This window comes from Mytilus galloprovincialis, chromosome 4 (genome assembly GCF_965363235.1).
Source record: "Mytilus galloprovincialis chromosome 4, xbMytGall1.hap1.1, whole genome shotgun sequence".
NCBI lineage: Eukaryota > Metazoa > Mollusca > Bivalvia > Mytilida > Mytilidae > Mytilus > Mytilus galloprovincialis.
In genome coordinates, this window is record NC_134841.1 from 58,995,619 (window position 1) to 59,011,634 (window position 16,016).

The following is a 16,016-nucleotide window of genomic DNA, read 5'->3' on the forward strand; positions in this document are numbered from 1 at the left end:
GGTGAACAACAAGAAGTCACTTGACTTAAACAAAGTAAACGTTGGAAGAATACTTGAATTGAATCGGATAACTGTTGGAAGTTCTCGAATGGCTGACAAATCAAATAGGAAATATGCAGGAGGTTCTAGGATGGCCGACCAATCGCCGTCACCGACAAAAAGTGCCTCCTTTCAAAGGCGTAATACTACTAGTCAACAATGGTATAGCCAAAGTGTTCCGAATACAAGCTACATTAACAATCACATGAGACTCGTCAATGGACATCAAAGTAGACATTCCCATAATTCCAAAGTGCCTAGGTCGGCCTCATCAGCACGTAGTGACACTTCGAGTAGACCGGAATCCGAAACTCATTTTAATTCAAATGACGGAGGAATATTTCTACCAAATAGACCAAAACATGAATATTTTGTAATTCATCCAGAATGGGTTTCTGAATCTATGACAATACAAAAACTTAGTTTAAGTGAACGAAAACCTACCTATGCTTCTAAGACAATGACATGGCCTGGCAGACGATGCAGAAGTGCTCCACCGACAAAATTCAGGAATCCAATTACATGGAATGTTGTAGATTCGGAAACATAGTAACATCTAAAAATAGAATGATTAATATTCCACATGTAAGATTGCAGGAATTCATGGGAAATCCTCGTTATCTTCCATTGTTCGGTGTTTACAAAATACCGTGTATGAATGAGCGTGCATGTCCGATGTATTTTTGTGTGCCTAAAAACAACTATATCTTGAAACATATAATTTGCTATTTTAATATTCAAAATGGTGAAGAATACCACAAAGCTGATGATTACTTCCCCATCAAATTGCCAGCTTTATATGTAATAACACGAGCGATCTTTTATTTGGCGCAACGTAAATATCCACATTGTAATGTAATTCAATTTCTTACTATTTAATCTAACGCCAAAAAATATAGTCACGCAAATATGTTGTGCCATGTATAAACCATAATATTAAAAACCTTAGGTTCAACCATTCTCCAGGGAATGGGACATTCATTTATATGCACATAGAATTGTCACACAATTCTTCTTCAATTTGCAACCATAAAAATAAAATATTGATTTCAACACGCCTGTGTAATATTATTTATCTTTTGTGTTATTGGAAAATCAAACAAAACGTCTGAATCATGTTTATATAGATGTGAAAATTTTCTGATGAAGCTAACATAATTTTGTATAATAAAAAGACGATGTGGTATGATTGCAGCTAATGCGATCACTCTCAAGCAGAGAACAATGTGCTTTAGATTAAGTTTTGCTACTTTTAAGATATCTAAACACATTAATATTTCAAATAAATTTTGTGGTTTAAAAAAAAACTTGAAGAAAAAAATCATCTAGATTCAGTTGAATAATTTCGTTGTTAAATCTTTGAAATACGAAAAATCAAAATCCTTTTTTGGAACTAACAAAATCAAAAATTGAATTAGTTCGAAACTGAATTTCAAATATTCTAAAATAAGCAAAGCATTTCAAATTTAACATCATCTTTATCTTGAAATATATAGTTTACTATCTAAATTATTTGTATAAACATGTTTTTTTTACACATCTCCATTTACCATTTCCCCCTCTAAAACAACCATGTAATAACATTACAAATAAAGGTGTAACAGAAGAATGTGAAATATCTATCTTAAATTCAGTATACAAGAAAAATATTAGCAGATACAAAACACTAGTACTACTTGGAAACTCAAAGAAACCCAATATTCCAAAACGAAATAGGTCAAAAATAAATTAAGAGGCGCACGTTTTGGAAGCTGAATAAAAGAAGAAAGATATAAAAAAAAAAGAAGTATTTTTGTGATACACATATAGGTAAAAAGAAATTACAGATTGTTGGTTAAAATCTTTAAGTTTTGGAAGAAAAATATCACTGAAAATACATGAGTGGTGATCTCTTCTTCAGGTATACGGCATATCTTTCCGGTGGTATGAATATCATGTGTGCGTTATGTCAATGGAACAACACAACGGCACAAAGAAGTACAAGACTTGGCACAACTTGGTCTTCGGCAATGGAAACGTGTTTATAAAATATGTAAATCTCTAAATATTCAATAGTTTAAATATTCAAGAGTCAAGGCCAGACAACACATTGACCAAATAAAAACAAATATCTACATAACACTTCAGACACAAATTTATAGTGCAATTCACCAATCCAACAAATTAAGAGTGAACTTGGTGTTCAGACAGGTGACGGACCTAGTTCAACTAGTAGTATCTCCCCGGTTCAGGGATCTCCACAAATGTTGAAAGGACTCGTAGGACTGTGGCAAATTGAACATACTGTCACAATAACAGTCAACCTGATTATGATGGCGATGACTACAACTTTATGATTTAGAATATCTTTGTTCAGTAGCTATCTTAATACCCTTCTGGAATGATGCTCCCTAATCATATTTCATAATGTGGAAATTGAAGTCATCTCATTTTTTTTTTATAGTTCTCTACAGATAATCACAAATGTAAAAGATTTGAGAGAAAATAGATAAAACAAAAATGTGTCCATATGACATAAATGTCCCTAAACATATAATTTGTACAGGAGTAATATCAAGTATTTCTGAAGAAATGTGTTTCCATTGTTTATCGAGTGTGAATCAAACATAAGGCTATTGTTTGCTTTATCAAGAAATTAAAACTTTTAAGGAGGCAATAATGAAATTTAACTGAATCTGAACTTCATGGCTCCCAACATTTCCAAATTTTAAAAGGATCATTCAAGTAATTTATGCAAACCCAAAAACAATCCAGTCTTTTAAGGGCATTACTATTTTAGAAAGACAAATCGATCTGTATTTAGTGGTCCAAAACATTTAAAATAATTTGGTAAAGACTTTCATCTGTAAATCTATTTTGAAACACACTACGTCCAAGGGTAAACCTTGGGGTAAACCTTATAGTTAACCTCTGTGAAAGTGGGTTGTGGGCTAATAGTATTTAAAGGTATTTGTGTCTACTAATGCTAAACCCATTAGTAAAACTTAAGATTTTTCAGAATATTGAAAACAAGAATCTGTCCATAGTACATTGATGCCCCACTCAAACTATCATGTTCTGTGTTCAGAGGACCGTGAAATCCTGGTTGAAGTGAGACAGTTGGACGGACGGACAAAGACCAGAAAACATAATGACCCCCTTCTATTCTAGGTAGGGCATAAAAATGATACAACTGAGTCTGAAGATTAATGTAAAATTTTCCCATTTTCTAATTTTAAAATAAGAGTGATCACTATGTTTAATTATGGGTTGGGTCATAAGCCATATTTTTTTTGAATATTGGTTGCGTAACTTTCAATTTTTTTAAAAGGATCTCACAATCTTTTCCTAAAATATTTGGCTATAAAGCTTTTCTGTAATATTTCAGTAAATATGGTGACCATGGAAAGTTTTTACTTACTGCTAGTCAAAGGGTTAGGGATATAGTTTGGCACCAAAAAACTAGTTTTATCCCGCAGCATTCTGTATGTGCCCCACCCTGTCCCAAGTCAGGAACCTGTAATTCAGTAATTGTTGTTTGTTGGTGTGTTACATATTTGTTTTTGGTTCATTATTTTGTACATAAATTAGGCTTTTAGTTTTCACTTTTGAATTGCTTACATTCATCATTTCTGGGCCTTTTATAGCTATGTGGTATGGGCTTTGCTCATTTTTAAAGGCCACAGTGACCTATAGTGGTTAAATCCTGTGTCATTTGGTCTCCTGAGAAGAGTTGTCTCATTGGCAATCATACCACATCTTCTTTTTATATCAGATAAGATTACACATAATGACATTTATCACAAGTTAACCAGCTTGAGTGCATAATTGACTCCAAGTGACAGGTTACAGCTCACACCTGTTGAAAAATTCTGTGAATATAAAAGAAATAAATAACATTCAGTATTTTATTCACAAAAATGATTGTATAAATAAATGTTTATATTAAGTACAAAATCTGGTTATCTTTAGGTTTAATAACAAATATTTGTTCTAGTGCAACTTCATGTAAAAAGATAAAAACTGAATCAATACCGAATTTGACGGATTCGGAATAAATCTTAGTTGTGTTTAATTCTGTAAATCTGAGTCCTTATATTGATGTATTTTTCTCAGATTATAGCATCAAAACCACTGGTATTTGTCTGCTGGCAATTTGATGCTTAAGAAATCAATTGTTTTACTTTTAAACTTTCATTTCTACAAATTACATGTATGAGTTTAGACGTCAATTAATTATGAATTTAAAGTCATGAAAACCTTTACATGATTTTTTCTACTTCAACTTTCTCAGCTTTCTTCAAGAGTCCTTGACAATAAACAACTCTTTCAGAAAAATTGTTTAGCCAAAGCTTAATATAAATATTTTGGTGTTCTTTTGTTGTTGGAAATCTTATACATGCTCTCTCAAAAGAATAAACAATGACCCAGTTTTCATCTTTTTACTTTAAAACGAACACATTTTCTGTTGCACAGGAAGATGAGCTTTCTCATTTACAACAGAAATTGTAACTTAACATGGAAAATGACATTTTGACATTGAACTATTTTCAAAAGTCCCATATATCTGGTATAAGACTATTGTTTACTTTCTTAAATTGACCTTTTGAAAAACTGTCAATATATAGAAGAACATTTTAAAAGCATAAAATATTTGAAAAGCTAACATCCAGTTTTATTATTTTTTTTCAATCTTTTTTTTCTTTTGTTTAAAAATTTAAAATATATATTATCAATTTCTGTTAATGAAGGAAAAATTTCAACAATGATCTCATTTGTATTAAACAAAATACCTTTAAAAATATGTTTTCAAGCAGTCAAGAAAATTGGTTATTATGGTTGTTGTATTATCATGTATGTATCATGTATGTAAAACTTTTAAAGAAAATGGATTTCATTCTGTATTTATTAAAACATATATATACAGTAATGGCACCATATGATACTTATTTGACAGAATATATTACAAATGTTCATAAAAATATGCTTCTCAAGACGTCACCTCATATTTTGAAAATTTAATTTTGCAATTTTTGTATAAACATAACATACAGAAGTCTTTCTTTAAAATGCCAGCTGTAGTATGCAACTTAAACTACAAAAACTCAGTCAAAAAATTTAAGACACACACATTCCTTCCTGATATATATAATATAAATACACAGATTTAACATTTTTACAACAAAATGCACCAAGACCATAGAAATTTGTTCAGTTATTGCATAATATTCACAAAATATGAGCTTCTTTTGGAACAAACAACAATTCTTTGGAATTCACAACATATTCTTGTGTTGTTAATGTAGTATTCTGTACAGGTTTTTCAACATAACTGCAAAAGAAAATACAAAATGTTATTCATGTGACCTTTCAATGGAAAAGAAATGAGAAGATCATGCTATCTACAATTTTATTTAAATAATCTGACAACAATATGAATCTATAAAAATTCAGATTGTATATATTTCCATCTATTCCTGAATTCAAGATTGGAAAAAAATGCAAAAACCACCAAAAACTGCCTTTTTTATTTTATCATGAGCATAATCCTAGACGATAGAGGTAAATTGTCACCATATGTCTTACACAAAGATGTTGATTCAAGTCAAATATCATTTTGTGATGAAGCTAATGATCATATTTACAATTTTCAAAATATGTACACATTACAACTGTGTTTTTTTTTTTATCTTATATGTTTGAAATGACATTACATTAGAATGGTTCATACTCTCTTTCATCAAAAACACAATTTCTAAACCTTCCAGCATGCCATATTCAAGATGCAATTCCAGTGGTGGAAATGAAAAGAAAATGGGCAAGAGATTCACAACTTATAACATTCACCCAAATATTGAGGCTAAGTAAATGTTTTAGAAAGGTCTAAAAATATCTACCACACATTACATACCACCGGTCTAAAAATATCTACCACACATTACATACCACCGGTCTAAAAATATCTACCACAGATTACATACCACCGGTCTAAAAATATCTACCACACATTACATACCACCTAGACTAAATCTTAGTTTAAATTTAATTTAGTATTAGACTGTTTACATTTAAGGAAACTTCTACTTACAATAAATCCTTCCTCATTGCACTTTGGTTTTTCTAGGAATTGAAAACTTCTGTAAGATGAGGTATACATAGCTGAAATTCTGAAAAGAAATTGAATCATATATATATTTATAGTAGAATTCCAAGGGTGGTGGGAAAAAATAAAAGATATGAGTATCACACTTAAATTGCCTGTATCAACCACTGCCAGCATATTGTAGATAGTTATAGCTTTTTCAGAAGCATGGTAAATTCATTTTCAATATTCAGCCTGATATTGACAACTTTCACATAAAGGATCCCATAAAAATCTCCAGGCTTGAATTCACATATATTGTATCAACATCAAACTGAGGACGCTTCATTGAAATAGATGTCATACTCTTATTACAAACTTGTCTAAATAATATCAAATGTTATAAACATCAACATACAATGAAAATTTTAATAAAATAAATGTTTAAAACATTAACATACAATGAAAATTTTAATAAAAATAAATTTATGTTATCATCAAACTATGGACTTGTCTTAATGTCAGCATCAAGTTGCAGTCTTCTTGTAATTAAAATTTGATCTTATCTTTGTATTTCATCTGTCGATATCCCAAAGTTTAAAGGAAAGTAATTATCACACATTTTTAGTTCATTCTTTAAAAGCCAATTTTAATGCCATTTCACTACAGATAAACAAATAAGCATCACAACTCTTGCAGAACTGAAACAGACAAAAATCCTTCAACAAGTCAAATACACACCTGTACAACAAGATAAACCATTCCTAAGTAAGCTACAATTCCTGCTGCTAAGAAGAGATCAAATATTGCTGGTTTTACACTGAAATAAAAATAAAATGCCATCATTATGTATTTTTCTTAATCTGCTTGTGACATTTGACATTTTTTGTCATTAATTAAAATTCATCAAGTTATGCCTCAATCTAACTGGTAACAACAAAAACAGCTATAATATGATATTAGCCTGTGTGTCATTTCTAATAAATGATAATGATTAATGTAATATAAAACTGTTAAAAATTTGTTTTGAAACATTTTAAGCTGACCATGTGTAAGGGTTGCTCATTATTGGAGGTAGTAGTGATTTTTAACCATTAATGTTGTTCCAATCATGTTTTGAATAACTGTCTCATTTACCATTGCACACATAAAATGTACTTTAATCTAATATCAATTTAGATATGCATGAAATATTTGACACTGGACATATAGCCACCTCAATCTTTTTTTCTCTCATATATTCAATTGAGCAATTGTTTGTAAATTTGTCTAGGTCTAAGAGAGTTCAGACACATCAAGAATATGACATCACTTTATCAAATAAGCCTCCTCAGAAACTGCAAAATTTTTTGATTTTACTATAAAATTAAAATACAAGAGGCTGTCACAACGACAGCAAACCGGATTTATTAACATTTATTTGTGTCCTGGCAATATCACAAGAACCATTACTGATGAATGGTGAAAGTGAAAATCGTCAATATCAAATCTGACCTCCATTTTGTCATCAGTATCAACATATTAAAATTTGAAAAGCTTAGATTGAATGGTTCATGAGTAAATGCAACAACGTGAATGGAAACGCCATTTTACGATCTTTCAAGAACCATAACTCGTGAACGGTAAATGTCAAAATCGTCATTATTGAACTTGACCTCTATTTTGTCATCAGTAACAACATATTAAAATTTCAAAAGCTTTGGTTGAATGGTTCATGAGAAAATGCACGGACACGACGGGAAACACCATTTTTCAATCTTTCAAGAACCATAACTCCTGAAGGTAAAAGTCAAATTCGTCATTATTGAACTTGACCTCCATTCTGTCATCAGTAACAACATATTAAAATTTGGGAAGCTTTGGTAGAACAGTTCATGCGTAAATGCACGGACAGGACTGGAAACTCCATTTTTCAATCTTTCAAGAACCATAACTCCTGAACGGTAAAAGTCAAAATCGCCATTATTGAACTTGACCTTCGTATAGTTGTCAGTAATAACATATTAAAATTTTAAAAGCTTTGGTTTAACGGTTCATGAGTTAATGCACGGACAACATTTGATTGCCGCCCGCCCGCCGTACATCCCCAAATCAATAACCGACATTTTTGTCACAAAAATCCGGTTAAAAATTACACCATTGGTTGGTTAAACATTGTTGAGGTCTTCATTAACCAATCATGTACCTTTTTATTACCCAGAATGCATTAAGATTCTAATATCGCAAATTATTAAGCTGTAAAGTTTGCTAGAGCCAGTCCTTAAATGTATATCTTTTCAACATAAAATCTATTAAAACTTACAACATAAAATCTAATAAAACTTACTTGTAGGCACTCATTACATACTGAGATCCATCATAAAATATAAACTCTGGGTCCCTGTAAAAAACAATTACTACATGAACAGATACATATGGGATTAAAATAACATAATAGCACTTTCAAAGTTGACATTCATCTCCTTTTAATGGCTGAACATGACTAATCCATGCATAACCAATCTATAGCTAATGGATTAAATTGAAGGTCAAAAGAATATGGATAAAATGAGGTCAAATTATTCACCAGGGATGTTTCATTTTGACAAAATTGAACCAAATTGGCTGCTAAATGCAAATTATTATTTCATTATTTCACTTTTATTAATGATTGAATGAACTTGAACCAAACAAAATCACATTCCATTTTAAACACAATTTTTATTCAGAGGGAGCAATGTCAATTCATAAGTAAGAGTAACACAGATAGAATAAAGTTATCTTTTCATACACCCGTCTATATAAAATCATAAGTTAGTTACATTAAGTTACAACAATATGAATAAATTTCTGAATTATTAAGCGTTTAAAAATCTATGGAAAAATATATTGTTGTCAAGTCAACATTTCAACAAATTTTCTAAATATCTGATAGTGACAAAAAAATCATGCAACAAAAATTTTGATTTTGAGTTTTAAAATAGTTTAGGTAATAAAGATCATGAAATTATTTCAACAAAATGCATATTGCTATCAAAAATCAAATGCCACAATGCTTGAAAGTATGTCCTTTTTTAAGATCTTATTGTATAAATACCTTTTATCTGCTTTCAGAGTAGATCTTTTAACATCCTTGAGATATCTATTCATGGTTTCTTCTAATGTGCTCAATAAATGATGATCTTTATGTAGTAACTGTGTGGCTCTTGACTTAGCTGTGAGCTGAGTTAACCATGCAGACACTAAGTCTTTCTGTACCTCCTTCCAATAAAATATGGGTGTATTATTAGTATGTGAATAGTCATTGAATAAATTGTTTTTCTTTTTAGTTTATTGTTTATGGCAGTATCAATTCACAGAAGACTGGAAACTGTTCAGACAATTGTGCTCATGAATTTAAAATCACTAATCTGTCACCTAAATGTTGCTGTGACCTTAGTTTTTAATCTGGTGACCTCAAAATCAATAATACTATTCACTTAAAGGCACATTATCTTCCAAAGATTGGCAAAGATTTTATTAAAATCAAATTGTCTGGACAAGCAGTATTTCCTAAAATTTCAATCTTTTTATAGATGACTTTACCTTTGATCTTTAAAATGTGAACTTTTAAGAAAGATTTGGTGGAGCTTAGACATTTTGGTACAAAACATATTATCTAGAAACCCAAAATTTAGCCCAACTTCAGTTTATCAAATGATGTTGTGAACTGGATTATATTTAATAATGTCAAAAATCAAAGTCTTCTTCATCAAAAAGGCATTTATCAATCCAAGTAAGTTAAAACTATAGTCGCCGTCAGCTGAAATTTGTAGCAGTTATCGGTAAAAATAATCTAAACTATCAACCACGTTCACTCGTGATATAGTTTTTCACATTCCATTCATAAATCGCAAAAAGAAAAACCACTACTGAGCTAACTTTTAAGTGATTGCACTGTGATAATCCTGACCTTCACATTTTCCAAGACAATTTTGAATGGTGGAATCTGCCATTGTTTTTACCGGAAGTGTTTCCGTGGAGTTCAATTTCATAAAACTTGCATAAAGCGCAGGAAACTATCACATCAATGAAAAGAACATTACAGGAAACTATGAAAGTGAAGTGTGTCGTATGTAAACAAACGATCCTCATAAAAACAAACATGGCGGAATTACAATGGAAAACATTCTGGAAAATGTGAAGGTCAGGATTATTACAGTTCGATCACTTAAAAGGTAGGTCAGGACTCAGTAGTGTTTTTTCTTTTGACGATTTATGAATGGAATGTGAAAAACTATATCTCGAGTGAACGCGATTGATAGTCAAGATTATTTTTACTGATAACTGCTACGAATTTCAGCTGACGGCCACGATAGGACATGCGGTTCAAAAGATATCCTGAAGCTAGACTTTTGCTAAAATTTCTATCTAACAAAAGCTGCTGCAACCTTCACTTTTGCACTAGTGATCAGAGTATTCTTTATCCCAAAGGGCATAATAAAAACAAATATTACAAATATTGCTAATGACTCTAAAGCCTTTGTATGAAAAATGAAATGTTATAATGTCCAAAATAAACTCATCAAATAACAAATTGTTCAACTAATTGAAAACACTGCTTGTGTATGGCGATACAAATATATAGAAGTATATTCATTGCAATTAATAGTTTCTTATTTCCAAATAAGTAATATCCTACAGTTTCCATGGTTTAAAAACTATATCATAATAAATTTAAAATTTGAACTTAAAAATTAGTAAAAAGTAAATACTTCTGTGGTACGTCTTCAACTTAAATTTAACTCACCAATCCTTCTGAGAACAGACGAAGGTTTCCCTGACTAGTTAAGTTATATACATGTTTGGCTAATGCTTCTGCTAGGATTTGTATGTTTCTGGTTAATTTTGAAACTTCTACTGAATCTCTGTAAAAAAAAAGACCATTGGAAATAAAATTAAGTTAATCAAATTTCACCACAATTGACACCACAAGAAACAATATAATTGTACTCAGAAACTCAGGAAAACCTATTAAATTGTGATCAAATTTCTGTATTTCTTCCATATTTTTTGTTGATGGTTTTTGGTTAAATATAAACCATATTTAAAGTATTCATTTAAGTATAAATGCAGACTTTGACAAAACCACAATATCAAGTATCAACTAAAATACAACTCCATTGATTGGCAAAAGAAAGCTGGCATGTCAGTTAACTGCTAGTAGTCTGTTGTTATTTATGTATTATTGTCATTTTATTTATTTTTTTTTGTTACATCTTTTGACATCGGACTCGGACTTCTCTTGAACTGAATTTTAATGTGCGTATTGTTATTCTTTTACTTTTCTACATTGGCTAGAGGTATAGGGGGAGGGTTGAGATCTCATAAACATGTTTAACCCCGCTGCAATTTTGCGCCTGTCCCAAGTCAGGAGCCTCTGGCCTTTGTTAGTCTTGTATGATTTTAAATTTTAGTTTCTTGTGTATAATTCGGAGTTTAGTATGACGTCCATTATCACTGTACTATTATGCATATTTTAGGGGCCAGCTGAAGGACACCTACGGGTGCGGGAATTTCGCTACATTGAAGACCCATTGGTTGCCTTCGGCTGTTGTTTGCTCTATGGTCGGGTGGTTGTCGCTTTGACATATTCACCATTTCCTTTCTCAATTTTATATACCAACAACATAAATAAATGAATCCGCAATGTTTATTTTTATGTTGTGTAAAAAAATCTTGTGCTATAAATTTCACTGCCTTCCTTGTAGGCTACATGATTTCACTTAGAAGTAATTCCTACATGCTCCAAGTTTGTTTTAATTGGGTAGGCATTATATTAGTAGATATTTTACATTAGTTACATTGGCATAGTCTAGAATGATGACATTGACAAAGCACCTTGTTTACCTTTTATCTAATATAGATGTTCTGTCTGGGTTTTTATGTGATTCCAGACTTGAGATGACATTAACATTGACAAAGCGCCTTGTTTACCTTTTATCTAATATAGACGTTCTGTCTGGGTTTTTATGTGATTCCAGACTTGAGATGACATTAACATTGACAAAGCACCTTGTTTACCTTTTATCTAATATAGATGTTCTGTCTGGGTTTTTATGAGATTCCAGACTTGAGATGACATTAACATTGACAAAGCACCTTGTTTACCTTTTATCTAATATAGACGTTCTGTCTGGGTTTTTATGTGATTCCAGACTTGAGATGACATTAACATTGACAAAGCACCTTGTTTACCTTTTATCTAATATAGACGTTCTGTCTGGGTTTTTATGTGATTCCAGACTTGAGATGACATTAACATTGACAAAGCACCTTGTTTACCTTTTATCTAATATAGATGTTCTGTCTGGGTTTTTATGTGATTCCCGACTTGAGATGACATTAACATTGACAAAGCACCTTGTTTACCTTTTATCTAATATAGACGTTCTGTCTGGGTTTTTATGTGATTCCAGACTTGAGATGACATTAACATTGACAAAGCGCCTTGTTTACCTTTTATCTAATATAGACGTTCTGTCTGGGTTTTTATGTGATTCCAGACTTGAGATGACATTAACATTGACAAAGCGCCTTGTTTACCTTTTATCTAATATAGACGTTCTGTCTGGGTTTTTATGAGATTCCAGACTTGAGATGACATTAACATTGACAAAGCACCTTGTTTACCTTTTATCTAATATAGACGTTCTGTCTGGGTTTTTATGTGATTCCAGACTTGAGATGACATTAACATTGACAAAGCACCTTGTTTACCTTTTATCTAATATAGACGTTCTGTCTGGGTTTTTATGTGATTCCAGACTTGAGATGACATTAACATTGACAAAGCACCTTGTTTACCTTTTATCTAATATAGATGTTCTGTCTGGGTTTTTATGAGATTCCAGACTTGAGATGACATTAACATTGACAAAGCGCCTTGTTTACCTTTTATCTAATATAGACGTTCTGTCTGGGTTTTTATGTGATTCCAGACTTGAGATGACATTAACATTGACAAAGCGCCTTGTTTACCTTTTATCTAATATAGACGTTCTGTCTGGGTTTTTATGTGATTCCAGACTTGAGATGACATTAACATTGACAAAGCACCTTGTTTACCTTTTATCTAATATAGACGTTCTGTCTGGGTTTTTATGTGATTCCAGACTTGAGATGACATTAACATTGACAAAGCACCTTGTTTACCTTTTATCTAATATAGACGTTCTGTCTGGGTTTTTATGTGATTCCAGACTTGAGATGACATTAACATTGACAAAGCACCTTGTTTACCTTTTATCTAATATAGATGTTCTGTCTGGGTTTTTATGAGATTCCAGACTTGAGATGACATTAACATTGACAAAGCGCCTTGTTTACCTTTTATCTAATATAGATGTTCTGTCTGGGTTTTTATGTGATTCCAGACTTGAGATGACATTAACATTGACAAAGCGCCTTGTTTACCTTTTATCTAATATAGACGTTCTGTCTGGGTTTTTATGTGATTCCAGACTTGAGATGACATTAACATTGACAAAGCACCTTGTTTACCTTTTATCTAATATAGACGTTCTGTCTGGGTTTTTATGTGATTCCAGACTTGAGATGACATTAACATTGACAAAGCGCCTTGTTTACCTTTTATCTAATATAGACGTTCTGTCTGGGTTTTTATGTGATTCCAGACTTGAGATGACATTAACATTGACAAAGCACCTGGTTTACCTTTTATCTAATATAGACGTTCTGTCTGGGTTTTTATGTGATTCCAGACTTGAGATGACATTAACATTGACAAAGCACCTTGTTTACCTTTTATCTAATATAGATGTTCTGTCTGGGTTTTTATGTGATTCCAGACTTGGGATGACATTAACATTGACAAAGCACCTTGTTTACCTTTTATCTAATATAGACGTTCTGTCTGGGTTTTTATGTGATTCCAGACTTGAGATGACATTAACATTGACAAAGCACCTTGTTTACTTTTTATCTAATATAGACGTTCTGTCTGGGTTTTTATGTGATTCCAGACTTGAGATGACATTAACATTGACAAAGCGCCTTGTTTACCTTTAATCTAATATAGACGTTCTGTCTGGGTTTTTATGTGATTCCAGACTTGAGATGACATTAACATTGACAAAGCATCTTGTTTACCTTTTATCTAATATAGACGTTCTGTCTGGGTTTTTATGTGATTCCAGACTTGAGATGACATTAACATTGACAAAGCACCTTGTTTACCTTTTATCTAATATAGACGTTCTGTCTGGGTTTTTATGAGATTCCAGACTTGAGATGACATTAACATTGACAAAGCACCTTGTTTACCTTTTATCTAATATAGACGTTCTGTCTGGGTTTTTATGTGATTCCAGACTTGAGATGACATTAACATTGACAAAGCACCTTGTTTACCTTTTATCTAATATAGACGTTCTGTCTGGGTTTTTATGTGATTCCAGACTTGAGATGACATTAACATTGACAAAGCGCCTTGTTTACCTTTTATCTAATATAGATGTTCTGTCTGGGTTTTTATGAGATTCCAGACTTGAGATGACATTAACATTGACAAAGCGCCTTGTTTACCTTTTATCTAATATAGACGTTCTGTCTGGGTTTTTATGTGATTCCAGACTTGAGATGACATTAACATTGACAAAGCGCCTTGTTTACCTTTTATCTAATATAGACGTTCTGTCTGGGTTTTTATGTGATTCCAGACTTGAGATGACATTAACATTGACAAAGCACCTTGTTTACCTTTTATCTAATATAGACGTTCTGTCTGGGTTTTTATGTGATTCCAGACTTGAGATGACATTAACATTGACAAAGCACCTTGTTTACCTTTTATCTAATATAGATGTTCTGTCTGGGTTTTTATGAGATTCCAGACTTGAGATGACATTAACATTGACAAAGCGCCTTGTTTACCTTTTATCTAATATAGATGTTCTGTCTGGGTTTTTATGTGATTCCAGACTTGAGATGACATTAACATTGACAAAGCGCCTTGTTTACCTTTTATCTAATATAGACGTTCTGTCTGGGTTTTTATGTGATTCCAGACTTGAGATGACATTAACATTGACAAAGCGCCTTGTTTACCTTTTATCTAATATAGACGTTCTGTCTGGGTTTTTATGTGATTCCAGACTTGAGATGACATTAACATTGACAAAGCGCCTTGTTTACCTTTTATCTAATATAGACGTTCTGTCTGGGTTTTTATGTGATTCCAGACTTGAGATGACATTAACATTGACAAAGCACCTGGTTTACCTTTTATCTAATATAGACGTTCTGTCTGGGTTTTTATGTGATTCCAGACTTGAGATGACATTAACATTGACAAAGCACCTTGTTTACCTTTTATCTAATATAGATGTTCTGTCTGGGTTTTTATGTGATTCCAGACTTGGGATGACATTAACATTGACAAAGCACCTTGTTTACCTTTTATCTAATATAGACGTTCTGTCTGGGTTTTTATGTGATTCCAGACTTGAGATGACATTAACATTGACAAAGCACCTTGTTTACTTTTTATCTAATATAGACGTTCTGTCTGGGTTTTTATGTGATTCCAGACTTGAGATGACATTAACATTGACAAAGCGCCTTGTTTACCTTTAATCTAATATAGACGTTCTGTCTGGGTTTTTATGTGATTCCAGACTTGAGATGACATTAACATTGACAAAGCATCTTGTTTACCTTTTATCTAATATAGACGTTCTGTCTGGGTTTTTATGTGATTCCAGACTTGAGATGACATTAACATTGACAAAGCACCTTGTTTACCTTTTATCTAATATAGACGTTCTGTCTGGGTTTTTATGTGATTCCAGACTTGAGATGACATTAACATTGACAAAGCACCTTGTTTACCTTTTATCTAATATAGACGTTCTGTCTGGGTTTTTATGTGATTCCA

At 31.9% G+C, this 16,016-nt stretch overlaps 2 protein-coding genes across 9 annotated transcripts in view; one reads left to right on the forward strand and one right to left on the reverse strand.

Moving 5' to 3' along the window:
* Positions 1–5,350, forward strand: part of LOC143072551 (uncharacterized) — a 105,484-nt gene extending 100,134 nt beyond the window's left edge. For all 8 annotated transcript variants that reach the window (XM_076247540.1, XM_076247544.1, XM_076247537.1 and 5 more), the window contains one exon: positions 1–5,350. In XM_076247540.1, coding sequence (XP_076103655.1) covers positions 1–589 — 589 coding nt within the window. In that variant the 3' untranslated portion in view covers positions 590–5,350.
* LOC143072549 (BOS complex subunit ncln-like) overlaps positions 3,913–16,016 on the reverse strand; it is a 24,997-nt gene continuing 12,893 nt past the window's right edge. The window contains exons 10-15 of the mRNA XM_076247535.1: positions 10,869–10,986; positions 9,177–9,340; positions 8,427–8,480; positions 6,842–6,920; positions 6,107–6,185; positions 3,913–5,350 (exon numbers count right to left, since the gene is read on the reverse strand). Coding sequence (XP_076103650.1) covers positions 6,120–6,185; positions 6,842–6,920; positions 8,427–8,480; positions 9,177–9,340; positions 10,869–10,986 — 481 coding nt within the window. The 3' untranslated portion in view covers positions 3,913–5,350; positions 6,107–6,119. The remainder of the gene's footprint in view (positions 5,351–6,106; positions 6,186–6,841; positions 6,921–8,426; positions 8,481–9,176; positions 9,341–10,868; positions 10,987–16,016) is intronic.